This window comes from Emys orbicularis, chromosome 12 (assembly GCF_028017835.1).
Source record: "Emys orbicularis isolate rEmyOrb1 chromosome 12, rEmyOrb1.hap1, whole genome shotgun sequence".
NCBI lineage: Eukaryota > Metazoa > Chordata > Testudines > Emydidae > Emys > Emys orbicularis.
The window spans coordinates 41,622,116-41,648,859 of NC_088694.1; the positions used below are offsets into that span (position 1 = coordinate 41,622,116).

The 26,744-nt window shown below is 43.3% G+C and overlaps 1 protein-coding gene and 1 pseudogene across 1 annotated transcript; one reads left to right on the forward strand and one right to left on the reverse strand.

The window, feature by feature from the left end:
* Nucleotides 1-1,352: 1,352 nt before the first annotated feature.
* On the reverse strand, nt 1,353-2,324 carry LOC135886636 (olfactory receptor 5A1-like). The gene has a single exon (XM_065414412.1). It carries the CDS (start codon nt 2,322-2,324, stop codon nt 1,353-1,355), a length of 972 nt encoding a protein of 323 aa, XP_065270484.1.
* Nucleotides 2,325-25,473: 23,149 nt separating this feature from the next.
* Nucleotides 25,474-26,473, forward strand: LOC135886208 (olfactory receptor 10A7-like; annotated as a pseudogene).
* Nucleotides 26,474-26,744: the final 271 nt, after the last annotated feature.

Here is a 26,744-nt window from a genome sequence, read left to right on the forward strand (position 1 = left end):
TGAGGCCAATGTAAACAAGGTGGCCCATCAACTCCCATTTTTTTTAATAAAAAAAAGAAAAAGTTGAAAATAATAAGGTGTTTGTTGAAAGTCCATGGGATCTTTGCTCCTAAACACATGTCAGGAGCTTTGTATAAAGCTTATATAGGGTAAACTCATAAATTGTTCACCCTCTATAACACTGATAGAGAGATATGCACAGCTGTTTTCTCCCCCAGGAAATAATTACTTGCTCTGGGTGAATTAATAAGTCAGAAGTGATTTTATTAAATATAAAAAGTAGCATTTATGTGGTTCTAAGTAATATCAAACAGAACAAAGTAAAGTACCAAGCAAAATAAAACAAAACACTCAAGTCTAAGCCTAATACAGTAAGAAATTAAATGCAGGTAAATCTCACCCTCAGAGATGTTCCAATAAGCTTCTTTTACAGACTAGACTTCCTCCTAGTCTGGATCCAGCAATCACTCACACCCCTGTAGTTACTGTCCTTTGTTCCAGTTTCTTTCAGGCATCTCTTTGGGGTGGAGAGGCTATCTCTTGAACCAACTGAAGACAAAATGGAGGGGTTTCCCAGGGCCTTATATAGTCTCTCTTCTGGGGTGGAAACCCCTTGTCTCCTCCTATGCAGAATCACAGCTATGAGATGGAGTTTTGGAGTCCCCTGGGCAAGTCACATGTCCATGCATGACTCAGTTCTTTACAGGCCGACACCATTGTCCACATGCTAGTAAGAATGTTCCCAGGAAAGCTCAGATGTGGATTGGCATCTTTCAATGTTCATTCTTACTTAAGTACTCCCAATTACTTGAATAACCCCTTCACACTATGCTGGCCAAATCTGTTTTATGTTCTTCCTACAGCAAACATTTTAAATATAAGCACAGAGCCAACGCTCATAACTTCAGATATAAAAATGATACATGCATACAAATAGAATGAATACGTTCAGTAGAACATAACCTTTGCAAAGATATGTTACATGACGTATGTAGCAGAAAACATATTCCAGTTATGTCATATTAACATTCATAAGCATATTTCTATAAAGGATTATGGGGTGCAACGTCACAACACTATTCAGACAAAACATTAACAACATCCCCACTTGTTACAGGTGTCAAATAACTATTAAAGGAACAGGGCAGTATTATAGAGGAGGAAACTGAGTCATAGAGAGGTTATGTGAAATACCAAAGGTCACACAGTGAGTCACTGACAGATCTAAGAACTGAACCCATATTTCCTATACTCCCAGCCAACTACTGTGTTATAACCAACAGAAATATTGTTTGCCTTCATGGAGTTAAATGACTAATTAAGAATAAAGGACACAAGCCCATTTCAGGCAGTCACATCTTCCCACTCTTTTCTTTCCAACAAGAAGCAAATTTTCTACCTACCAGCCTCTTCAGGGCTTCACGTACTTCCCTGTTTCTCAGACTATATATGAGGGGATTCACCATGGGGGTCACCATGGTATAGAAGATGGAGAAGACTTTATTCAGATCTAGGGAGTGGTCAGCGGCTGGTACCACATACATAACAATCAGAGTCCCATAGAATGCGGTGACTACTATAAGGTGAGATGAGCAAGTGGAAATGGCCTTTTGTGACCCAGCGGTGGAAGGGCGGTTGAGGATGGCAGATAGGATATAAATATAGGACACCACCGTTAACAAAAAGGGGACCAGTGTCAGAGTGGAAGACAAGAAGAAGGAGACCTTTTTGAAGAGGTAAGTATCTGAGCAGGCCAGTTTCAGGAGCGGGGAGAAATCACAGAAGAAATGATCTATTTCATTGGGGCCGCAGAATGTTAAGCTCGACATGAACAGAATGGTCACCAAGGTGATCACAAAGCCACTGATCCAGGAGGCAGCTGCCAGGCAAAGGCACATGCCCCTGCTCATAACAGCTGCATAGCGGAGTGGATTGCATATGGCTAGATACCGGTCGTACGACATCATGGACAGGAGGAGACACTCGGTGCCACCCAAGGAACCGAACAGATAAAACTGGGCCATACAGCCAATGAAAGAGATTGATTTTGCCTCAGTGAGGAAGCTGGCTAACATACAGGGGAATATGTTGGTTGTGTAGCAGATCTCCAGGAAGGAGAGGTTACCCAGGAAAAAGTACATGGGGGTATGAAGGCTCCGCTCAGCAGACAGTGTGATGAGCAGGAGGGTGTTTCCTGCCAGGGCTACGAGGTAGAAAAGTAAAAACAACACAAAGAGTAGGATCTGTACTTCACGGCTCTCTGAAAATCCCAGCAGTATGAACTCCGTGACCGACGTTTCATTCCATAGGAGGAGCTTTGCCATATAGGATTTAGCTGGAGAAAAGTGACATGAGAACGCAAGTAAGTATTACGGAGACAAATCTGAAGTTCTTACTGTGTGTTTACTCATTCCTCAGTAAGGGCTAGATTCTGGCCTGACTCGTTTGGTGAAATTCACCCCTGTGCACTGGGGCCAGCACAAGAACTATTCTACGCTTTGGCCCCAAGTGCACTTTGATACAGTTCATCCCCATCTGTGGTCCAGCAGGGGCACTGTATCTATGGCTCCTGGCTCCTCAACCATCATCTCTCTTGGGCAGAGACTCATGTCTCCCTCCCTCCTGACCCCCAGCATATTTCCAGTCTTCACAGTTCCCTGACTGTTCTGTGAATGTCCCAGCAAGACCATCTGCCTCACCAGGCCTGCTTTGCCTTCGTTCTTCAGAAGCTATAAACAGTATAATTGCTCACTGTTCAATTACCACACCGCCCTTTCTAAGCAAGCACATTGATTCTGAAGGTGAGATCATTACAGAGAAAACACTAAGAACATAAGAACGGCCATACTGGGTAAGACCAAAGGTCCATCTAGTCCAATATCCCATCTTCCTACAGTGGCCAATGCCAGGTGCTTCAGAGGGAATGAACAGAACAGGCAATCATCAAGTGATCCATCCCCTGTCGCCCATTCACAGGTCTGGCAAACACAGCCTAGGGACACCATCCCTGCCCATCCTGACTAATAGCCATTGATGGACCTATCCTCCATGAACTTATCTACTTCTTTTTTGAACCCATAAAAGAAGCTACAAACCTTCTAATGACCTCACTAGAGACCACCCCAACTCCAACCAGGGCTCTGGCCAGTCCTTCAAATACCACTAAGGGTATTTTTTGTGCTTACAAATTCATAACTGCCTTGGTTCAGAACAAGTACACCATGCATCTATGACTCACTTCTTTATACAGTTTCAGTCTTTGACCTGCCCTCATTTAAGAGCTGATCTATAGACAAAGGGTCACCTTTTCCCTCAGCATGGGGGTTACATTAGCATACACCTCTGCTTAGAGATTTCCTGGGGAACCCATTTAACTTAAAAAGTTCACGTTGTTCCAAATAGTTCTTTGAAGCTCATAACCCTTCCCAAGGTTTTCATTAGTCAGGTCTCCTCCTTAGAGACATTACATTCATCCCACAATAATACATAACCATTTGCATTTTTAATACAATGAACTCCTAAAATTACTTAGTTCAATAGGGTTTAATGTAATTCAGTATGGTCTGCCCAGGATATTGCAGGAAATTGCCATGTATGTCACACATTTATGCTCCATTTAAATTGCACTTGGGACTTTTGTAGCGCATAGGCTTTTTGCTGGACAATCTGCACATCCATTTCATGCAATCATTTCATCCACTGAGTGATATTCTACCCCGTGACTAGTCCCAAGTGCTATTCAAAATGACAAAGGATGGCTTTCTTGAAAAGCCACTCCCAGAGCTCAAAGATCAGAGCCTGAAACCATTACTCCATTTTTTCCCCTGGTTTATACAGCCAAATTCCCACTGAAGTAATCATGAGTTTGCTTGAGCTAGGATTTTAGGAATGGCCCATTATTTATGCAACCTTCATCCACTTTGGAAATCACAGTGTGGGGCCCTGGGTTTTAGAGATGCTGATACCAATTATTTCAGTTGCAGTCATGAACTCTTACTATAGCTGGTTGACATTTTCTGAATTTCAATTTTTTGGACAAAAAAAAAGGATGAAATGTTTCCCAGACTTTTCATGGTAAATTTCCCCCCTTTTGGCAGCAGCTGTAGTACTGATCCCTTCTGAAAACTGGCCTCTAGATCCCGTCATCTAGAAATAGACATCACTTATCAGAATCAAGAAAAATTAACAAGTGTCAATACATTAACTTCCCGTCATACCTGGCCAGATCCTTATCCAATTTAAATCCACTAACGCCAGTAGAGGTAATTCATTTTTACACCAGTGCAAATGAGATCAGAATCTGGCCTGTGTTTTCTTCATAGAAATGCACTATATAGGCCCTGATCAGATTCACATGTTCAGTAATTATTCGGGACAGTTATCAGTCACCTTTCCTTCCTGATGTTTTCCTCTTCTTTCCATAAGAATTGCAGGTAGAAGGAGAGAATGAAGGGGATGGATTTAAACCTCTTGTCTTCAAGTATCACTCTGTCTGGTAGACAACAAATGAAAAAGTAACCTCTCCTTCTACCTAACAATGTGATATTTATAGCAGACAGCAAGATCTCCTTTAATGCTCTTGAGAGGCATAAGAATTACTGAGCTGGAGAGCTAATAATTTTATTTTGAAGACTGAGTAAACAGCAATTTTAATTACAATTGTAACCTCAGATGAAGCAGTATTGCAATAGCCAATCCATTATGGGAGGTCTCTAGTGGATGCAGAGAGTGGTCTGCAGCATGAAATCCTCACTGAAACATGCCAATCCCACTGTATTCCTGCTGTACTAGTGAAAAACACTTATGCATGTCATTAGCTTAACACATGAGTAATCCCATTGAATTTAGGCATAAAATGCCCCACATGCAAAAGAGTGAGTAGAAAGGCCTATTGAGTGTGTAACCCACTGCCTGCTTGGTGTGGCACTCTGTTCCCGTCTAGTAGCACCTAGACCAGCTAGAGATTATAGAGTTTACAATAACCTGAGCTAAGAGGTGCATGGCTTTTAGCTCCTGCAGTAGAGGCTCATGCACTAAGCTTTAGAGGTCCCAGGTTCGATCCCACCTGCTGATGACCATGATCTGTTGGTGTTACAAGTGCAAGGCTGTTCTTGTGTTTAATGTATTGTATGAAAATACATGAGCTATCAACTCAATTCTCGCACATGCTTCAGACTGTGGGGCCCTGGAGGGGAAATAAACCTGTGTTGACTGCACAGTCCCCATTAGAAATTAAAAGCAGTTGAGCCCCATACGTGGCCTTGAAAAATCCCACCCTCTGTAATATGGGGACAGATTTATTGTAGGGTTATGTTTATAAATACAAAATGGTCATGCAGACCCTAGCGTAACAAAGTGGGGCTCTTTACCTCAACCTAGGAGCTAGACCATGTACAGCTGTTTACCAGTCTGCTTCTGCTTCTGAGCAGGCACGGCTGGTACTTTAGTTCAATCAGTAGACACACATGTTTTTTGATCCAGAGGTCTTATGATCAGTTCCCCAAGATGACCCAGACAAGGGTGCCCTAACACTAGGTTAAGAGGAGCTGTAGAAGTAGATAGGTTGAAAGTTACATCATGTTTACAGAATGTTACTTCCAGCTGGGGCAGACATACCCCCACTCGTTTTGACTGAGCTAGCACAGTAAGGTAGCAGTGTAGCAACAGTGGTGGGGGCAACAGGGTGGGTTGCCTGTCCTGAGGACATCACTAGGGTCTCGGTGGGATTCTGCTTGTCTGTGCTGCCAAAGCTGCCCTTCTCTTTTTAGCCAGCTTGCTTGCTCAAAGCTAGTGCAGGTATGTCTAACCCAGCTGCCGTGTAGACGTTTCCATAGGTAGAAGTGAAACTTGTAAGGATGCCTATCAAAGAGTATTAGGGAAAATACAGTCTAAGAAAGCAAGAAAAACACGGAGTGATGGAAGATCACAAAAAGGATGTTAGACATATTTGGTGATTTTTTTCCCATTTTACTAAATTTGCTATTGTGATATTCCTACCCCCTCACACGCACGTGGGTCCATCCCCGCAGCTTAATTATATTTGCCTTGTGTCAAATATCGGAGACCCTTTCACTCTATCACCTGTCTTTGCCCATTTTCAGCTAGCGCCACCCTCCTCAGCCTCAGACTGACATTTACCCAGGTCAGAGGCCACAAACAAGGACAAATCAGGCCTGAAGCTGAGCTATTCTAAGAAGACAAAGTGATTTAGGAACCCAATTCCCATTGTTGAGCACCTAACTCCCTTAAACTCTTTTGGGCACCTAACTCACTGGGGAGCTTTTGAAAACCCTAACCTACAGCAGGCTTTAAAGGCTTTGTGCTGGTTTCACTGAATTTTCCCCCAGTGTATACAGTGATTACCACCCATCATCATTAGCACCTCATTGCTGGCAACGATCATGACTAGAGTGGGTTGGAAATTGGAAAGACTTTCATGACATTTTTTTTTCACATTTTATATTGAAAAATATTATCTAAAATATTCCTGTTAGAAAATTTTCATTTCTCTGCGCTTTCTGGGTTTATTCTTGTTTGGATGGTTGGTTTTCCCTCCCCATCCCCTCCTGTCCCTTTCTCTTGTCTCATCTTCCTCCTTCCATGCCCCGCTGCCCCGCCGCCCCCACATTTCCCCTTTTTTTACATTTTCCATTTTGCCACTGAGAAAGGGGAGTGGGGAAAGAGAGGGGAAAGGGGGGGAATAAAAAGAAAGAAGAGAATTAAAAAAATAGTTTTCAATTTAATTGAATAATATCCTAATCAATTGGTTACAAAGTGATCAAAGACCCAAACCCCTGGGTGTTTGGACAATGGAAAAATCAGTCAGGTTCTTAAAAGAAGGATTTTATTAAAAAGAAAAGGTAAAAATTATCCCTGTCAAATCAGGATGGAAAATAACTTTACAAGGTAATCAGATTCAAAGAGCCCAGAGGAACCCCCTCTAGCCTTAGTTTCAAAGTTACAACAAAACAGGGATAAACCTCCCTCTAGCAAAGGTAAAATTCACAAGTTGAGAAAACAAAGATAAACTAATACACCTTGCCTGGCTGTTACTTACAAGTTTGAAATATGAGAGACTTGTTCAGAAAGATTTGGAGAACATGGATTGATGTCTGGTCTCTCTTAGTCCCAAGAGCGAACACCACCAAAACAAAGAGCACAAACAAAATCCTTCCCCTGCCCCCTCTCCCCCAAGAGTTGAAAATACCTTGTCCCCTTATTTGTCTTAACCCTTTACAGGTAAAAGGATTTTGGTGCCTCTGGCCAGGAGGGATTTTATAGTATTGTATACAGGAGGCTTGTTACCCTTCCCTTTATAGTTATAACAGGCTTGTTTGCCTGCACATCTACCAATGTGATATAGGCCATCAGGTGCCAGCAATGCCCCTCTGCCATGTACATTGGCCAAACTGGATAGTCTCTACGCAAAAGAATAAATGGACACAAATCACATGTGAAGAATTATAACATTCAAAAACCAGTCGGAGAACACTTCAACCTCCCTGGACACTCAATTACAGACCTAAAAGTGGCAATTCTTCAACAAAAAAAGTCAAAAACAGACTCCAACGAGAAACTGCAGAACTGAAATTAATTTGAAAACTGGACACCATCAAATTAGGCCTGAATAAAGACCGGGAGTGGATGAGTCACTGTCACTCACACCTTCTTGTCAACTGTTTAAATGGGCCACCCTGATTACACTGGCCTCATTACCACTACAAAAGTGATTTTTAACTCCCTTAGTATTTTACTGTTAAGAGTAGGCCACTTCCAACTTAATTGAATTGTCTTGTTAGCACTGACCCCCCACTTGGTAAGGCAACTCCCATCTTTTCATGTACTGTGTATTTATATCTGCCTACTGTATTTTCCACTCCATGCCTCTGATGAAGTGGGTTTTAGCCCACAAAAGCTTAGGCCCAAATACATTTGATAGATCATAAACTCCATTTCATGTCACCCTCTATAAATGAACTCATGAAAGCCACAGAGTTCCTGACAGCTTTTTTCAGGGCCTCCATGACCTCTTTGTTTCTCAGGCTGTAGATGAGGGGGTTGGCCGGGGAGTCAGGATAGTGTAGAAGACAGAGAACACTTTGTGAAATTCTCGCAGCATCTTGGTTTTTGGTAAAATATACACAATGATTAGTGTGCCATAGAAAGTAGTAACCACAATAAGGTGAGAAGAGCAGGTGGAAAATGCCTTTTGCCTCCCAGTGCTAGAAGAGATTCTCAGGATGGCAGTTATGAAACAAACATAGGATGTCAGGGTTAATAGAAATGGTGGTAAAGTGAATAGGAAGGAGCCCAAGAAGGTCACAAGTTCCATCTGGTGGGTGACACTACAGGACAGTTTTATCACTGGAGTGAGATCACAAAAGAAATGGTCCATTTCTTTAGGGCCACAGAAAGTTAATTGTGACATTAAAATATTATTATGGTAACAACCAAAAATGCACTTAGCCAAGACCCAGTTGCTAGGTGGAGGCAGAACCTGTCATTCATATGGGTTGAATAATGCTGTTGTTTTACATATTGCTAAATACCGATCATAAGACATTGCAGCTAGCAGGTAACATTCTGTACCTACTAGAGAACCAAAGAAATATAATTGCACCAAGCAGCCACTAACAGAAATGGTTCTGTCCCCGGTCAGGAGACTGGCCAGCATCCTGGGCAGGATGGTGGAGGTGTAGCAGGTCTCCAAGCAGGACAAGTTCCCCAGGAAGTAGTACATGGAGGTGTGAAGGTGCTGATCAGCTGCAACTAGCACAATGATGAGGATGTTCCCAGCCAAGGTCACAATGTAGATCACTAGCAACAACAGGAAGAGAAGGATCTGCAATGCAGGGAGATCCCCGAATCCCAGGAGGATGAATTCTGTTATGGTCGTTTGATTTCTCCACTCTATGTTTGCCATTGTCATATCTAGGGAACACAAACAAATCCAAAAATACAACTTGAAGAGAATAAACCTAAACCACATCTTCTTTTAAATTCCAGAAACGTTCAAAACTCATCATTCCCTGCTATTTACCTTTTCAACAATTGGATCAAAACCCCAGACCATGGTATTTATTTGCCTGGTATCTCTCATTTTGGAACGAATCATGCATATTCTGCCATCCAAACTCCACCAGTAAAAGATCAAATAATGGCTCAGGCTACCCAACTTACAGGTGGTTGGGAAATTGCTTTTTTTGTTTGTTTGTTTCTTTTTTCCTGAAAAAAAAAAAGATGAAAAAGAAAAAAAAAAGTTTTAGTCTACAGTTTTTGCTCATTGTTTTCAGTGTTTGGGGTTTGGTTCTTCCAAAGAAAATAAAAAGAGAAAATTTAGCAGAATATGGAAATTTTCACAAAATATTCCATTTAATTTAAAAAGCCATTTTGCTTCAAAAGATGAACCTCAGTGAAAAAGTTTTCACTAGCAGTATACAGAGACTGAAGTGTTGTCATAACAGTTTTGATTATTTGCTCACCTTCTGTCATGCGCTAAATATAGGAGCAGAAAAAAGCTTCCCTTCAGTGAAGAGTCCACTGCTGACGATATTCATTATTTGATATTTTTGGGGATTCCCTTATTGCTCTTTAGCGTTTTTCACTCTTGTAGGTATGATATGATTGTGATTGGTGTGGGATATTTACCTGAATAGAAGTGACAAGGACAACACCAACATCTGTGTAATGCCATTCTCAGGGATCTAGTCACGCTCCCCATGTGGGACACATGTCAGAATGCTGTCAGAGGTTACAAATGCTGAATCACATATGCTCTAAAAAGTCAAGTTTCGCGAATCCCCTCCTAAAAATCAATATTTCCAGGGATTTTCTCCTTTACCTGAGTATAAATTATAAAAGCAGTGATTTTGGAAATATAAAATGTGTTTTTATGACATGCTTATTACATATTATTTATTATTAATTATTATTTATCATTTGTGGCAAATTGCCGGCACTATTATGATGGGTCCCACGCTTTCTCCTCTTGTGGGGGGTTCAAGGTGCTGTTTTTGCCCCTGAACTAGGGTATCAACTGTCCCACTAGTGTCCCAGAAAAGGGGAGTGAAGAGGGAGGGACCCGAGCCCGCCCTCTACCCCGGGTCCCAGCACAGGGTCCCTAGGGATAGCGGCAAACCACTTGAACTAGCGATTCCTTCCCCTGGGTTACTTCCCTCTCTGGCCCTTCAGCTTGTGGGGCTTCCATCCTAATTTCTTTTCTTTTAGCTTCTGGTATTCGGTATGGTCTTAACAGGAGTACTTGTGGCACCTTAGAGACTAACAAATTTATTAGAGCATAAGCTTTCGTGGGCTACAACCCACTTCTTCGGATGCATCCGATATGCATCCGAAGAAGTGGGTTGTAGCCCACGAAAGCTTATGCTCTAATAAATTTGTTAGTCTCTAAGGTGCCACAAGTACTCCTGTTATTTTTGCGGATACAGACTAACACGGCTGCTACTCTGAAACCTATGGTCTTAACGTCACTCTTACTCCAGGACTGGTGATGATATGATGTTGGACCAGTGTTGTACGGCCTGGCTGTGTACAGAACATGTCTTGCTTCCATTGGATCATATCAATGACCTCTGTTCATTGTTCTGGGGTTAATTCGGGGGATATCCTCACCCGTCCCTGTGGGTCATCTGTCCAGGGTGGAGCTCCTTGAATGACCAGGCACTTCTCTTGGTCACGCCAGGGCTTCAGTAAGTTGACGTGGTAGATCTGCTCTGGCCTTCGGCGGTCTGGTTGTCTGACCTTATAGTCCACCTCCCCAATGGCTTCCACTATCTCATACAGCCCATGCCAGCTGGCCAGGAGTTTGCTTTCTGCTGTAGGCACTAGCACCATCACCCGTTCTCCCAGCTGAAATCTCCATACGTTCGCCCGGCGGTTGTAATATGTCCGCTGGGCCTCTTGTGCTTTTTCCAAATGTTCTCGTACTATGGGGGTCACTCGAGCTATTCGCTTTCTCATCTGTATCACGAGCTCAATGACATTCTTTCCTGGGTTGGGTTGTTCTTCCCAATCCTCCTTGGCGATATCTAATATTCCGCATTGGTGGCGTCCGTATAATAGCTCAAGGGAGAGAAACCAGTGGACGCCCGGGGAACTTCCCGTGTTGCAATTATTAGGTACTGTAGAAGGGTATCCCAGTCTTTTCTGTCGTGTGCTACCACCTTCCGGATCATACTTTTAAGGGTATGGTTAAACTGCTCGACCAGGCCATCTGTTTGTGGATGGTAGACTGAGGTCCGTAGGGCCTGGATGTGGAGCAGGACACGTAAGCCCTTCATTAATTTCAACATGAAGGGGGTTCCTTGGTCAGTCAGGATCTCCTTAGGGATGCCAACTCTGGCAAAAACTTGGAGTAGTTCTTTTGCTATTGCCTTGGATGTGGGGTTTCTTAAAGGAATGGCTTCTGAGTACCTTGTGGCATAGTCAAGGATGAGTAGTACATTTTGGTGGCCCCGTGCCGATCTTTCTAGCGGGCCCACTAGGTCCATGGCTATCATCTCGAAAGGGACTAATAGGCAAAGGTACTAATGGGGCCCACAAGTGGGGTCAGGGGCTATGCAACTGGCATTCAGGGCAGGAGGCACAATAGCGTTGGACCTTCGCGCGTATTCCTGGCCAGTAAAACCTTCTTAGGATTCTATCCAGTGTTTTGTCTTCTCCTAGATGTCCCCCAAATAAATGACTGTGAGCTAATTCTAGTACTGCCCTTGTGTGTTTCCGTGGGACTAAGAGCTGCTCTACTTCTTCCCCTCGTATTTGAGCTATCCGGTACAACAGATCGCATTTGAACACATAATATTGCCTTGGGCCTTTGGTCTTTCCCTCCACAGGTACACCATTTACTTCCACTACCTCCTCTCTCACATTCGCATATAGTGGATCATTGGCTTGGTCCTGTCCGAAATTCTCACGTGCGGTACTGATCTGACCTAATTCCAGGGGACCTATTTCAATTCCACCCCCTGGGTTGCTCCTACTTGGGCTAGGACCCGCCTCTGAGTCCTCACTGGCCTGAATTGTCTCCTGGCCTCCTGAACAGGTTCGCCTACCAACAAGGGAGGCTTTCTGGTTCCCTGCTAGAATCCTGGTCCCTGATCTTTTATCTGCCCTCCTTTCCCAGCTAGGCTTTTGGGTTTTCCCAGGGGATGAAAATAACTCTGGGGCAAATCCAGCAAAAATTGGGGTGAGGCTATCTGTAGGTGCCTCAGTCTCAGCCTCGGGGTCGCTACCCTCCTCTGGCTCTACTGGGGGAAGTAGGCTCTCAAACCCTGGGAAGTCCCTACCAATTAAGACCGGGTAGGGGAGCCTGGGGACCACCCCTGCAGTTACCCTGGTAGTGTTCCTCTGGATCTCAATCTGTACTGGGATTGTGGGGTAAAAATTTACGGTGCCATGAACGCATGTTACCCCTGTGGTTTTTGCCCAGGTTAGTTGGTCTTGCCCCACCAACTTCCCCGAGACCAGCGTGACAGCACTCCCAGAATCCACTAATGCTATGGTCTCAATACTATTCATTTTTACCAACCTTGTATACCCATGCGGGTCATTGCAACCCCTACCATGTCAATTAGGCCACATTGCTCCCTGTGATCCCCCAGATTACACTGCATAGGCTCTTCCCGGTTGGTGCATTGGGCTGCTATATGCCCCAATTCCCCACATTCGTAACACTGATCCCTTATCCTGGTTGCCGCCCTCTGCCTGGGGCTATTTGCCCCCCCCAGCCCTCTTTTTCCAAACCCCCAGGTCCCTTCTTGGCCTTGGGCCATTCTTCAGTATCTTTCCTCCCAGTTATGGTTCTCCTGGCGTTCTCGACAGTCCGGAGCCTTTGGTTTGGGACTGGCTTCCTGGTTTGCCGTGTCTCACCCCCTGGGGTCTGAAACAGTTCATGGGCTGCTAGCTGTCTTTCCATGAGGGAGACCAACTCATCATAGGTGGTGGTAGCCCCCTCATATACTGGTCCAGTACCAGGAGCTCCATCATTTTCTCAGAGCTGAGGGCCTCAGGGCGCAGCAATTTCTGCGTCAGGTGGATCAGGTCAAACAATTGTGATTGGGGTGCCTTGTCCTCTGTATACTGCCACTCATGGAACATCTGGGCTTGCAACGCCGTCATTACTCTAGATCTGGCCAGGATCTCTGCCTTAAACAGGGGGTAATCTGCTGCAGTCTCCGCGACCATATTGTAGTAGACCTTCTGGGCCTCCCCACACAGGAACAGGGCGAGGATACCAGACCACTGATATCAGGGTCAGGCCTCCCACATGGCTGCTCTCTCAAAAGCCAGGAGGTATGCTTCCAGATCATCCTCCTGTGTCATTTTCTGCAGGCAGTGGCTGGCCCGTATGGTCCGGGTCCCGTCGTAGCTGTGGTTCTGCTCCAAAAGGGCCTTCATCTGGTTCACCAGCTTCTGCAGCAGGGCTCGGCCCTGGGCAGCCTGGCTCATCAACAGACGATTAGTCTCCTGCTGCATCCGAGTTGCCTCCTGTTGGGCGGTTGCTTGGACCCGTGTAGCCTCCTGCTGGGCCGCAGTGGCTTGTATTAGGGCCTTGACCACGTCCTCCATCTTGGGGATGGGATGGTTTTGGCTAACCCTGATTTAAGTCCACAGTGTGACTATCCCACCCTTGACACCACGTGTGGCAAATTGCTGGCACTATTATGATGGGTCCCACGCTTTCTCCTCTTGTGGGGGGTTCAGGGTGCCGTTTTTGCCCCTGAATTGGGGTATCAACTGTCCCACTAGTGTCCCAGAAAAGGGGAGTGGAGAGGGAGGGACCCGGGCCTGCCCTCTACTCCGGGTCCCAGCCCAGGGGCCCTAGGGACAGCGGCGAACCACTTGAACTAGCGATTCCTTCCCCTGGGCTACTTCCCTCTCCGGCCCTTCAGCTTGTGGGGCTTTCTGCCCTCTCTCCAATTGGGCCAAGTTTCTCCCAACCCCTTGTGTCTGTAGAGTCCCTCTGCTCTTCCCAAGCCGGGTTTCCATTTATCTAGGGTCTTGGTCTTCTGGCCCACCACAGCACTTCTCCAAACTGCTCTCCTCCAAACTGCTTTCTGCTCCAACACCAAACCACTCTGCTTCAACTCCTCCAACTGTCTGATTGAAGCAGGGTTTTTTTTTATCAGGTGACTGGCTTCAGGTGCTCTAATTGGCTTAATTGGTTTCAGGTGCTTTAATTAATCTGTAGCAGCCTCTCTTCCCTCTACAGGCAATAAGGCTCTCATCATCCTGGGGTTTACATATCTCCCATCTATCACTCTCTTGCTGCCCTCTGGCCAGGCTATATCACACATTACAGTATTTGTATTACATTATGAAAATGGAAACACTCTTCCAAGATCTCACTTTGAATAAGCCTGTTATAAGACAAGGCTCCTATGTTTCATCAAGGAGAATCAGATGTGAAACAGCATGAAGGTATTGAAAAAGCCAACGCAAAGAGTTCCTCTTACACAAGCATTCAGGTCTCGAGCAGTCCAGGCAAACAATGCATGTTACAACAAAGCTTAAACTTGTTCTTCATAATAATTTTAAAAACAATACTAGCTGCCTATTTAATTTTAAAAACAGCAAAAAATATCCACCTCCTTTTCAATTTCTTATAAGGAGTCTTGAAGTTTAAATCTCCTCAGTGTGATAGATATGCTTGCTTTGATCTACTTAGCTCTTGGAGGCCCAGGGGCTCCGGGCTGCTGGCCCATGCTGCCCGAGGTCCCTAGGGACAGCTCTGTCTGCCATTAGGGAATTTTTTTCCCGAGAACCCCTGTAACATTTCGCAAACCCCCAGGGGTTCACAAACCCCAGTTTGGGAACCTCTGTATCATATCATCGGATGTACAACATCTCCACATCTTCCTTGATATTCATAATTTTATTCAGCCCCATGGTTTGTTAATATTATTATTAATAATAATAATGTAATTATTACTGAGTGCATGAGTGCAGGTGACTGGGCTAGGTGGACTCTCAAGCTCCCTTACAGTCCTATGATTCTATGATTCTATTTTCTGTGACCAAACTCATTTATTTTTAACACTAGGGATTGGCCATACTGCCAAAACCAAAAATAAAGCAGCAGCAGATCCTACCCAATGACAGACACAAAGACACAGTCATATACACACAGAAAGAAACACAACAAATCACACACACACACACACACACACACACACACTAGGATTGCCAACCCCAACCATTCAAAAATCATGAGTCAGGCCCCCAAAATCACATGAGGTTGGTTGAAAATTATGAGATAAACAAAAAACAAACAGAAATTGCAGGGTGCTTTTTATTTGCATTCTTGTTTCTGAGCCTTTCGGGGTATGTGGTCACATTTTCAAGCGTTCCCCCACCACTGTGATCACAACTGCAGCAGGGTCACAGACAGAGTGAAATTCACCTGTAGCAATGGCCAAGACAGACTCATGTCCCACTCACAAGCCTGAGGATTTTAGAAAACGTTTCCACTGCAATCACAGGGTGTGACGGCAGCACGGGTAGATATACCCACACTATCTTTTATCTAGCAAACATAAGGACCAAAAGCCATGAAGCAGGGGCAGCACGGACTGTACAAACCTGGCCCAGGACTCTGGGTACATACTTGGGTGGTTAGCCTGCTGTTGGCCAATAGATGTGTTATACATACTGCACACTATATTTATATGTATTGCATATCACATGATAAACATTAGCACAAAGTTATGCTAAATTGTATTAGGTTCACTCTTGCTCCCTTGTGAGAAGAGCTATATGTCCCACAATACATGGCAAGGCTAAATGGAGTGTTTGGCACTAGAGAATATAAACCCTATCAAAATCAGGATACGTGAGTGTTCTACCCTGGTACAAGGTAAGGAATGCCTTCATGTCTCACTGGTTTGGAATGTTGTGTTCAAAAATAAGAGCTATAGGATACATCATGGTACCAGAAAAAACAAAGTATAAAATCATGACTAGTGTGGACAAAGTAAATAAGGAAGCGTTATTTACTCCTTCGCATACCACATGAACTAGGGGGTCACCAAATGAAATTAATAGGCAGCAGATTTAAAACAAACAAAAGGAAATATTTTTCACACAACACACAGTTAACCTGTGGAACTCCTTGACAGGGGATATCATTGTGACATTGCACTCCATATGATTTTATGAAAATATGCTAATGAGTGTGAATATAATGAACTGGAATGTGGTTTGGAATCTTGATGGCTCCCATTAACCAGGACAATTGGTTGTAAATGGCTCTGTTTACTTGTAAGCCTTTTTGTATATGTGGGTGCCAACAAGTGGGTAAGGAAGTCTTACAGTGACATGTGATCATGCCACCTGAACTGGAATCCATCTTTAACCTGGTGCTTTTCCATTTAGAAGGATGGGTGAGAACCCAGAGAGAGACAAAGGATTCCCGCCTTTTGCAAAAGATATATAAGGGGATGGAACAGAACAAAGAGGGAACCAGTCATGAGAAATCCCCTAGTTACCACATGAGTTGGAGCTAACAAGAACTGTACCAGAGAAAGGATTGGGCCCAGACTAGGAAGGAGTCCAGTCTGTGAAAGAAGCTTATTGGAACATCTCTGAGGGTGAGATTATCTGTAATCAGTTTCTTAATGTATTAGGTTTAGACTTGCATGTTTTGTTTTATTTTGCTTGGTAATTTACTTTGTTCTGTCTGTTATTACTTGAAACCACTTAAATCCTACCCTTTATACTTAATAAAATCACTTTTGTTTATTAATTAACCCAGAGTAAGTGATTAATACCTGGAGGAGCAAACAGCTGTGCATGTCTCTCTATCAGTGTTATAGAGGGTTGACAATTTATGAGTTTACCCTGTATAAGCTTTATACAGAGTAAAACAGATTTATTTGGGGTTTGGATCCCATTGGAAGCTGGGTGTCTGGGTGATGAAGACAGGAGCACTTGTTAAGCTGTTTTCAGTTAAGTCTGCAGATTTGGGGATGTGGTTCAGACCCTGGCTCTGTGTTGCAGCAGGCTTGCGTGTCTGGCTCAACACCACAGGGTTCTGGAGTCCCAAACTGGCAGAGAAAATGGGCTCAGAGGTAGTCGCAGCACATCAGGTGACAGTCCCAAGGGGGTCTCTGTGACCAAACCCGTCACAATCATGAAGGCCAAGACTATAACAGGGTTCAAAAAACAACTAGATAAGTTCATGCAGGATAGGTCCATCAATGGCTATTAGCCTGGATGGACAGGGATGGTGTCCCTAGCCTCTGTTTGCCAGAAATTGAGATGAGGCCACAGGAGATGGATCACTTGATGATTACCTGGTCTTTTCATTCCCTCTGGACCACCTGGCATTGGCCACTGTTGGAAGACAGGATACTTGGCTAGATGGACCTTTGGTCTGATCCAGTATGGCTGGTCTTATGTTCTTAAGTAAAAAGCTGATTGGTGAATTCTTGTCTTGGGTGATCTATAGAGTTCTTGTAACTGGTATACAATCAATATAGCTAATTCAGGGGGGCATACTTTGGGAGTGTACCTTCTGTGCAAGATGAACTGACATGATACACGGAACAGTTTCTCAGAAGTATCAGTAACATAGTAACTCTTTCCTGTACTGCACTGTTATTGACTTTTAGCAGTAAACTTAGGTATTTTTAGTTATTTAGACTTTTGAACACTTATGATCATGAACTACACATGTGTTCAATCTTCTTCTTTCGTTTGGCTGGTGTAGAGCAGCAACTACCATGTCCCCTGAGGTTGATCGAGCCAGATGGCTCCATCAGGAGTAGCAGAATTTATTGCAGGGATGCGTCCTTCATATATATAAACTGGGCAGTAGGTGGTGATGATGTTTGATGGTTTGTCATGGGGATCTGCCACACCACACCAGGGAGTCCTTGATTTTCCATTTGTGCATTAGATGTCTGCATCTAGCATGGTTGGTTTGGATTCGGTTCAGAGTTAACCAAGATGTCTGTGTTCAATCAATTGACTGTACTATTAGTCAGCACCACACTGAAGTGCATGCTATTGTGGCGTCACTTGGTACCAATGCTAGCTAGATTAAAGCTAACACAGGTATGATGATGATGATGATGATGATGATGATGATGATGTTTTGTATTGCGATTGCACCTTGGTCCCCAGTCATGGACCCAAACCCTATTGTGCTAGGTGCTGTACAAACATAGAACAAAAAGATGATCTCTACCCAAGGAGCTTTCAATGTAAGTACAAGACAAGAGACAACATGTGGATATAGATAGGCCAACAGGGGAGTACAAGGAAACAATGAGATAATATTGGTCAGCGTGGTAGGTAGTGGTCTCAACTCCCCAGTTTTCTAACTGTTCTCAAAGTTTTTTTTGCAGATATTATGGTAAAGGAGATTTTTAATCAGGAATGTGAAGGAGGATAATGAGGTAGCTTTGTGGATGTTTATGGGGAGCTCCACCCAGGCATGAGGGGCAGCATGGGAGAAAACATGAAGCTGCTTGTTTCAAAACTTAATAAGAGGGCAATGAAGGCTGGCATTGATAGGCTGATCAGAGGTGGGAGTCGACATCTTGATAGTGAAAGAAAGATGGGGATAGGCCAGGAAGGGCCTTGAAAATGAAGACCAATAGATTATGTTTGATGTGATGAAGAATAGGGAGCCATTGGAGGGATGCAAAGAGAAGGGTGACATGGTCAAAGACATGAGGTAGGAAAAGTGTCCTCAAGAAGAGCTACTCGGCTTACCAACTGGCCTCATGTAACTTGCATGACCTTCAATTTGAGAGCAGATTTCAGTTGTGTCCCACTACAGAGGGTATCAAAGTAATCTGCTTTTGAGCTGACCAAGTCATAGAGGGGTCCACATCTCAGAAGAAAGAAGGCTTCTTCTCTGGATGTGGATAGACCTCTTGCCTGGTGTTGGCTGAAGCTACTGGGAATCTAAGTCCCTACCTCCAGTTCTGAACTCAGGTAACAACTGGTGGGTGCATTCCCTCAGTCAACTGAGGAAAGGATGGTCTTGTGCTTCAGAAGACTTGGAGGAGACTTGGGAGACCAACTCTGCCAAAGATTCACTTGTGACCTTAGGCAAGTCATATGGGGCCAGATTTTTAAAGGTACTTTGGCGCCCAATGGAATTTTCAAAAGCATCTAGCTGCTTAACAATGGGTGATTTCAATGGGTGTTATGTGCATCGGTACTTTTGAAAATCCCATTAGGCTCCTAGACACATTTAAAAATCTGGCCCTACGTGCCTATCTGTATCTTTAGGTGCCTAAATACCTTTATAGACATGGTCCAAGGATAATTTTGAAAATGGGACTTACGATCCTAAGTCATTTAGTTGCTTTGGGCAATTTTAACAGTAGGCAAAAAATTTCAAAAGCAAGAAAATAACTGTGGGTGCCTAAGTCCTCATTTAGGTATTTGAGGATTAAAATTTCAAAAGCATTTCAAATTTGAGACAAAATTAACCTTTTTTCCCCATCACTTCCCTCTAAACCAAGTTAGTTTTTTTCATCAATGTTTTGAAATACAACATTTTCAACCAGAAAAATAGGACACATTTTTCGTGGCCACATGCATGAAAAATTATCTATTTCTTTGTATCTGCATTTCAAATTTGATGGAAAATGTCAGTAACAAAATGTGAAACTCCAAACATTTCAACTAGCTGTATGCTGAGTAGGTGGTGAGTTATGGTGAGGGACAGAGGGACATGTTTATCTTAGCAGGTCTCCTATCTCCTTTACTTTCCCTTTAAGGATTGAAGATTATTTCTTTGACTGTTTGTATAGTCTAGAGAATAAGCATGTTATTAACTTTCCCCTTCTCATTAATTTTGAAAACCCAGCAACAAAAGAGTCAAGATGCCCCTTCCTATTGGAAGGATAAATACTGAGTTAGGAAAGGTACTCATTTGCTGTCACTGGATATAACACAAGATGTACCACGCGGGACAAGAGAACCAGGTCTCGTTTCTGAGAGAATTGAAGCACATGAGATAGATAGGGAGTCCAGACAGCCTGCAGAAATGACATATGTGATACTGAGTGAAGGAGTCAGATCAGGGTTTAAATATTGTGTCCATCATTCTTTAAGATAGAGTAACCATTTAATCACTCCTTTTATTTGCAAATATGAGAATCAGACATGGAAATGAAGCTTAGGGATTAAGTGATCTTGTTCATCCACCACCACCCTGCCCCAGAGCAGGATTTTATCATATTGTTGCACTTCCTTCACAAGCCTGCTGAGGCCCTGGATAGATATGACTATATGGTAAACAGCCGTAAAGGGCTTCAGTCTCCAATGAAAATTTCAGCTTTAAGCATTCATAGATTCCAAGGCCAGAAGGGACCATTGTGATCAGCTACTCTGACCTCCTGCATAACCCAGGCCATAGAACTTTCCCAAAAATAATTCCTAGAGCAGATCTTGTAGATAAACATCCAATCTTGATTTAAAAATTACCAGTGATGGAGAATCCACCATTACCCGTGGTAAATTGTTCCACTGGTTAATTACTCTCACTGTTAAAAATTTACACCTTATTTCCAGTCTGAATTTGTCTAGCCTCAAATTTCAGCAACTGGATAATGTTGGACCTTTCTCTGCTAAATTGAAGAGCCCATTATTACATATTTGTTCCCCACGTGGGTACTTATAGACTGGCATTATGTCACCTCTTAACCTTCTCTTTGTTAAGCTAAATAGATTGAGCTCCTTGAGTCTATCTCTATAAGGCAGGTTGTCTAATCCTTTAATCATTCTCAGGTCTTTTCTCTGAACCTTCTCCTATTGTCAACATCTTTCTTGCACTGTGGGCAACAGAACTGGACACAGGATTCCAGCAGCGGTCGCACCAGTGCCAAATACAGGTAAAATAACCTCTCTACTCCTACTCAAGATTCCCCTATTTATGCATCCAAGGATTGCATTAGCCCTTTTGGCCACAGCCCTGCACTAGGAGCTCATGTGCACCTGATTATCCACCACCACTCCAATCTTTCCGGAGTCAGTCCTTCCCAGGATACAGTCCCACATCAGTGAGTATGACCGACATTCTTTGTTCCTAGATGCATATATTTACATTTAGCCATATTAAAATACAAGTTGCTTGTGCCCAGTTTACCAAGTGACCCAGATCACTCTGTATCAGTGGCTTTTCCTCTTCTTATTTACCACTCCCTCAAATTTTGTTTTGCCTGAAAACTTTCTCAGTGAAGATTTTATGTTTTATTCCATTGATGAAGCTGAGAACTGTCTTCACTTCCCTCTAAACCAAGTTAGTTTTTTTTAGCTAATACCTATTTTCTTCCTTGAGTGTGTCTTTTTGGGTGACTAGTAAAGCAACCTTAAATGATTCACATTTTTTTTGATTAAATGATTCCTCCCAGCTGATTTGTCTCATAATTGTTTTCAGCTTTGTGTAACTGGCCCTTTTAAAGCCCCAAATGTATATATATATACTGCTCTAGACGTTATTCTTTTTGTACATTGTATGTGTGATTAAGTCATGATCACTTGTACTTAAGTTACCATGAATTTTTAGTTCTGTGATCAGTTCCTCTTTATCTGCCTAGACAAGATCTAATATAGAATCCCCCCATATAGGATGCAACACCTTTTGCATTAGGGAATTATTATCTATAATATTTAGACATTCAAGGGATGTTTTAGAATGAGACCTGCAGCAAATGTCACTCAAATTGGAGTCACCTATGATCATTCTTTTTTTTTTTTACACATTGTAGACAGGCGGATTCATTCTGTTCCCTAGTGTGATTTGAGGTTCTGTCACAGTCCCCATCTTGTGCTTTATCTATTAGAATATAGATCCATAAGAATTCAAGATCATTTTCTTCCAAGTTAGCAGTAACTCGGGAACAGGCAATGCCATTTTGATGTAGAGTGCCATTCCACCCTCCCTTTTGCCCATTAACCATTAATTTTAACAATCCAATCACAGGAATCATTAAGTGGCAGATGTTTCAGCACCCACTATCGATTGTCAAAGAGGCCAAGGGAATTTAGGCACGAGCTCACACTGAATTTCAGTGGGAAGATTTTCACAGGTATTTGGGTGCTTACATTTGTAGATAGATGCCTAGTGGGGTTTTCAAATGTGCCAACATTGATCTCCCAGTGATATCACTGAAGTCACAGTGAACTCCTAATGTAACCATTCATTGAAATCAATGGGAGTCAAGCCCATGCTGTGCTTAGGCATTTTTGTCAATCCCACTAGGCCCCTATCTGCCCCTTTAGGTACCTAAATACATTTGAAAAGCTGGCCATAGGAGCCTAGGCTCCTTTGAAATTCCTAGTCAGGGAGAGAAATTGTTGCTGCTGGGGGCTAAAGACTTTTGAAAATCTAGTCACTTATATAGGTGATTGAATCGGGATTCCACTCTCATTCTCATGCTCTTTCTCTTTTAGATTGTTTTATTATTCTTATTCTTATTAATTATTGTTATTATACCAATCACTGTAGAATCTATGTCCTGACAAACTAATTTTCAGCTTCGGACATCTCTGATTACGTCTGGGTGAAATCATTGATATCCCACCTGAAGCAGAAAATGCAGGCGCAAGAATGGCTGAAAGAAACATATGGGTGGTGATAGCAGGAAGGAAACTAGATCTGCAAATCCTCACTGAAGAAAGAAAAGAATGGCTCATCCCAACTCTCCGCTGATTCTCTGATACAAAACAGCTATAGACATTGTGAAAGAGAGCTGGATTTTTTTTTACTTAAACTGAAGGGAAAGTGTGTGCATTAAAAACTGTGCATAACACCTTTGGAAACTATGACCTATTTTTTACTGGCTCAGAAGAAGCAATGGGATTGATTCCTCTCTCAGTCACCCTCGTGTAAATCAGGAGTAACTCCATTGAAGCCACTGGCCACTCCTGGGGATGTGTTGTACTTCATGATTTATGGCATCAACTGATCATCTCTACTAGGAAGGTGTGACAGTCTGTAACCCTATATTCACCCCTTTTAGAGGACTATGATAAATCTTGTACAAAGTAGGCCTTGTGAGGTATCATTTATAAACTCATAATCCGCTGATTATTATTGTCTTGTTAAAATATGTGGGGTAGCATTGTATGTAGGATTATAAGATTCCACTGTATGATGTTACCAAGACATGTTCCAACATATTATGGAGGACAGTCACAAACCAGTTCCACAGAGACAAAAGGCTAGCCAAGGGCTCAGCCAGGTGTCAACAAGATCAAATGAATCATCAACAGATTAAGTGACCACTTTTTGGCAGGAGAGAGGGTGTGGGCAAAAAAACTACATTTTGAAAAAGAAGCAGCTTAAGCTTCTTGTCCACACAAACTTTCTGTCTCCTGAACCTGAACAGGAGATGATTCTTGTTGAAGAGACATAACAATACAAGGTGAGAGCAGATACCCAGAATCATCTCTCCCTTTCTTTGGGCTAACAGCATCAGCAATACCTGAAGAACAAAGGAGCAGAATTGGACTGGGGGAGGGATCCTGACTGAAAGATTCAGCCAGTAAGACTGTTGCAACTTGTGGTGAGAGAGACATTTGCTTTGAATTCACTTAGATTGTTAAGTTAAGTATTAATTTTGGTTTACATTTTATTTCTTTGTAACCATTCCTGACCTGTATGCCTTATTATGTGTAATTAAGGCTACATTTTAGTCACAGGTATTTTTAGTAAAAGTCATGGACAGGTCATGGGCAGTAAACAAAAATTCATGGTCCGTGCCCTGTCCATGACTTGTACTATATACCTCTGACTAAATCTGAGTACTCTGGGGGGGGCGGCCTGGGGATGGTATGGGTGCTCTGGGGGTGCCAGATAGGGACCCCTGCTGCTGCTGTGGGGGGTTGGCAGGCTCACTACCTGGCTCCACACAGCTCCCTGGAAGCAGTGACATGTCCCTCGGCTCCTAGGCAGAGGCACAGATAGGAGGCTCCGTGCGCTGCCTCTACCTTGAGCGCTGGCTCCACAGCTCCCATTGGCTGGGAACCATGGCCAATGGGACCTGCAGGGGCAGCACCTGTGGGGGAAGACACTGTGCAGAGCTGCCGGGCTGTGCCTCCACCTAGGAGACGAGGGAGGGACATGTCGCTACTTCCAGGGATCCTCCCAAGGTAAGTGCCACTCAGAGTCTGCAACCTCTTCCATGCCCCTACCCCCTGCACTAGCCTTGAGACCCCTCCCATACTCTAACTCCTGCTGCTGCTGGGGGGCCCCGAAGGCTCGAGACTGCCACAGCAGCGGCCAGTGCGTCTGGTCATGGGGCTGCCCGAGCTGCTCAGGTGGCCCCCAGACCAGCCTCACTGGCCACTGCAGAAGTCACAGAGGTCCCGGAAAGTCATGGAATCCATGAGTTCTGTGACCTCTGTGACTGACTCGCAGCCTTACTTGTAATGACTTAAAATCTATCTTGCTGTAGTTAATACATTTGTTTTATTCTTTTATCTAAACCAATGTATTTGGATTGAAGTATTTGGCATTTCCATTTTAGATAATGGGATTTGAGTGTATCACTTTCATAGAATCATAGAAGATTAGGGTTGGAAGCACCTCAGGAGGTCATCTAGTCCAACCCCCTGCTCAAAGCAGGACCAACCCCAACCAAATCATCCCAGCCAGGGCTTTGTCAAGCCGGGCTTTAAAAACCTCTAAGGATGGAGATTCCACCACCTCCACCTTTCTATTGATGAAGTGACAGACTTTATATGAGCTTGTCTAGAAGGAGAGAGCTGGGCTGTACAAGACGCACATTTCTGGGGGGAAGTCAGGGACTGGGAGTTTGCTGGTGTTCTGAAGTGTAATTCAAGAGTGGCTGTTTATAGCAGTCGTACAATATAGCTGGGAGTGATTTACACGCTGGAGATTGTGTGTGGTGGCTAGGTGTGGTGGCTTTCACAGTGAAGCAGTGTAAAAGGCACCCCAGATTGGAGAATGGAGGGGACACAGCTGTTCAACAGTCCAGATTGTACCCTGGGGAATGTCACGGAAGGAAAAATGTATATTGAATTTAGAGTTTTTGATTGTAAAAATTGTCTAAGGCAGTTGAGTGTTCATATTCCACTGTGAGGAGATAGGACACCAAAGAAGATGAAAGAGTTTGTATGGCACCAGCCAGGTGTGTGGATAAACAGGGCATCTGCTTGAACTCTTATAAGAGGAGATGGGTTACCAGAAGTAAAATGAATTTGTATAGTGGGAATATCAGACATTCAAACTGCTGGGAGCCAAATACATGGTTGGTTAAAATGTCAAGATACAGGAAAGTTCACCTTTCTGATCTGGGGTCTTGACCCACCTATTGGGAAAGTAAATAGCCCAACACTTGGGTAAAGAACCCAGATCCCAGAAGAGAGGTGAGGATTTTGGTATTCCTGGGATTAAATAAAAGATGCTTGGCTAAAATTTAAAAGTATCTCCTTAAATTTAAATGGCTGAGATTATTTTCTTTCCCCTAGATGCAATCAGCGGCAAACACCGAGTGCGGAAATCAATCGATAATCACAGAATTCATCTTCCTGGGATTTGAGAATATTCAGGAACTGCAGGTTCTTCTCTTCCTGGTATTTCTAGTGATCTACATTGTGACTGTGACCATGAACATGCTCATCATCGCTCTAGTTATGGCTGGTCAGCACCTTCACACCCCCATGTACTTCTTCCTGGGGAATTTGGCCTGCTTGGAGACCTGCTACACCTCCATCATCCTGCCCAGGCTGCTGGCCAATCTCCTGACTGGGGACAGAACCATCTCTGTCATGGGCTGTATTACACAACTGTATTTTTTTGGTTCTTTGGCAGCTGCAGAATGTTACCTCCTCGCAGCAATGTCTTATGATCGGTATCTGGCAATATGTAAACCACTGCATTATGCAATCTGTATGACAGGCAGGTTCTGCCTTCAGCTCACAGCTGGGTCTTGGATAAGTGCATTTCTGGCTATTAGCATAATAGTGTCGTTCATGTCACATTTAACTTTCTGTGGCCCCAATGAAATTGACCATTTCTTTTGTGAACTCAACCTGGTGGTAAAACTCCTGCAGTGACACCAACGTGGTGGAATTTGTAGCATTCCTATTTGCCTCCATTTTCACTCTGCCCCCATTTCTATTAACCATTATCTCCTACGTTCTTATTATAGCCACCATCCTAAGAATCTCATCCGTCACTGGAAAGCAAAAGGCATTTTCCACCTGCTCCTCTCACCTCATAGTTGTTACAATTTTCTATGGGACACTAATAATTGTCTATGTGTTACCGAAAAACAACACACTCAGAGATTTAAACAAATTGTTTTCTGTCTTCTATACTGTCTTAACTCCTATGGTCAATCCCCTTATATATAGCCTGAGAAACAAAGATATAAAGCAGGCTCTGAAAAAATATTCCAGTATGTTTTTGGCTTTCCCAAGAATTCAGACAATCAGAGCTAATCCATTTAGGATAACATCAACTTGAAAGAACAAAAAAATGACAATTTTTCAGAAACCAAATTGTTCAGAAAAAGTTTAGTTCGTTTGTTTTTGAAATTTTCTTCTTTTTTTTTTCCATTGGAACTTGCCATGAAAATTTGTTGTTTGTTTGTTTGTTTGTTTTTCTTTATTTTTCACTTTTTCACTTCTTGGTTTTTTCCTTTCTTCCCCCTTTTTTCCCTAAATCCCCCTTTTCGTTGGCAAAACAGGGAAAACAAAAACATGGGGAAGGGGAATTAAGGGGAAAGGAAAGGGGA

What these genes read in the sequence shown, in the direction of transcription:
- LOC135886636 (XM_065414412.1), bottom strand. Translation starts at nt 2,324, where the DNA reads ATGGCAAAGCTCCTCCTATGGAATGAAACGTCGGTCACGGAGTTCATA.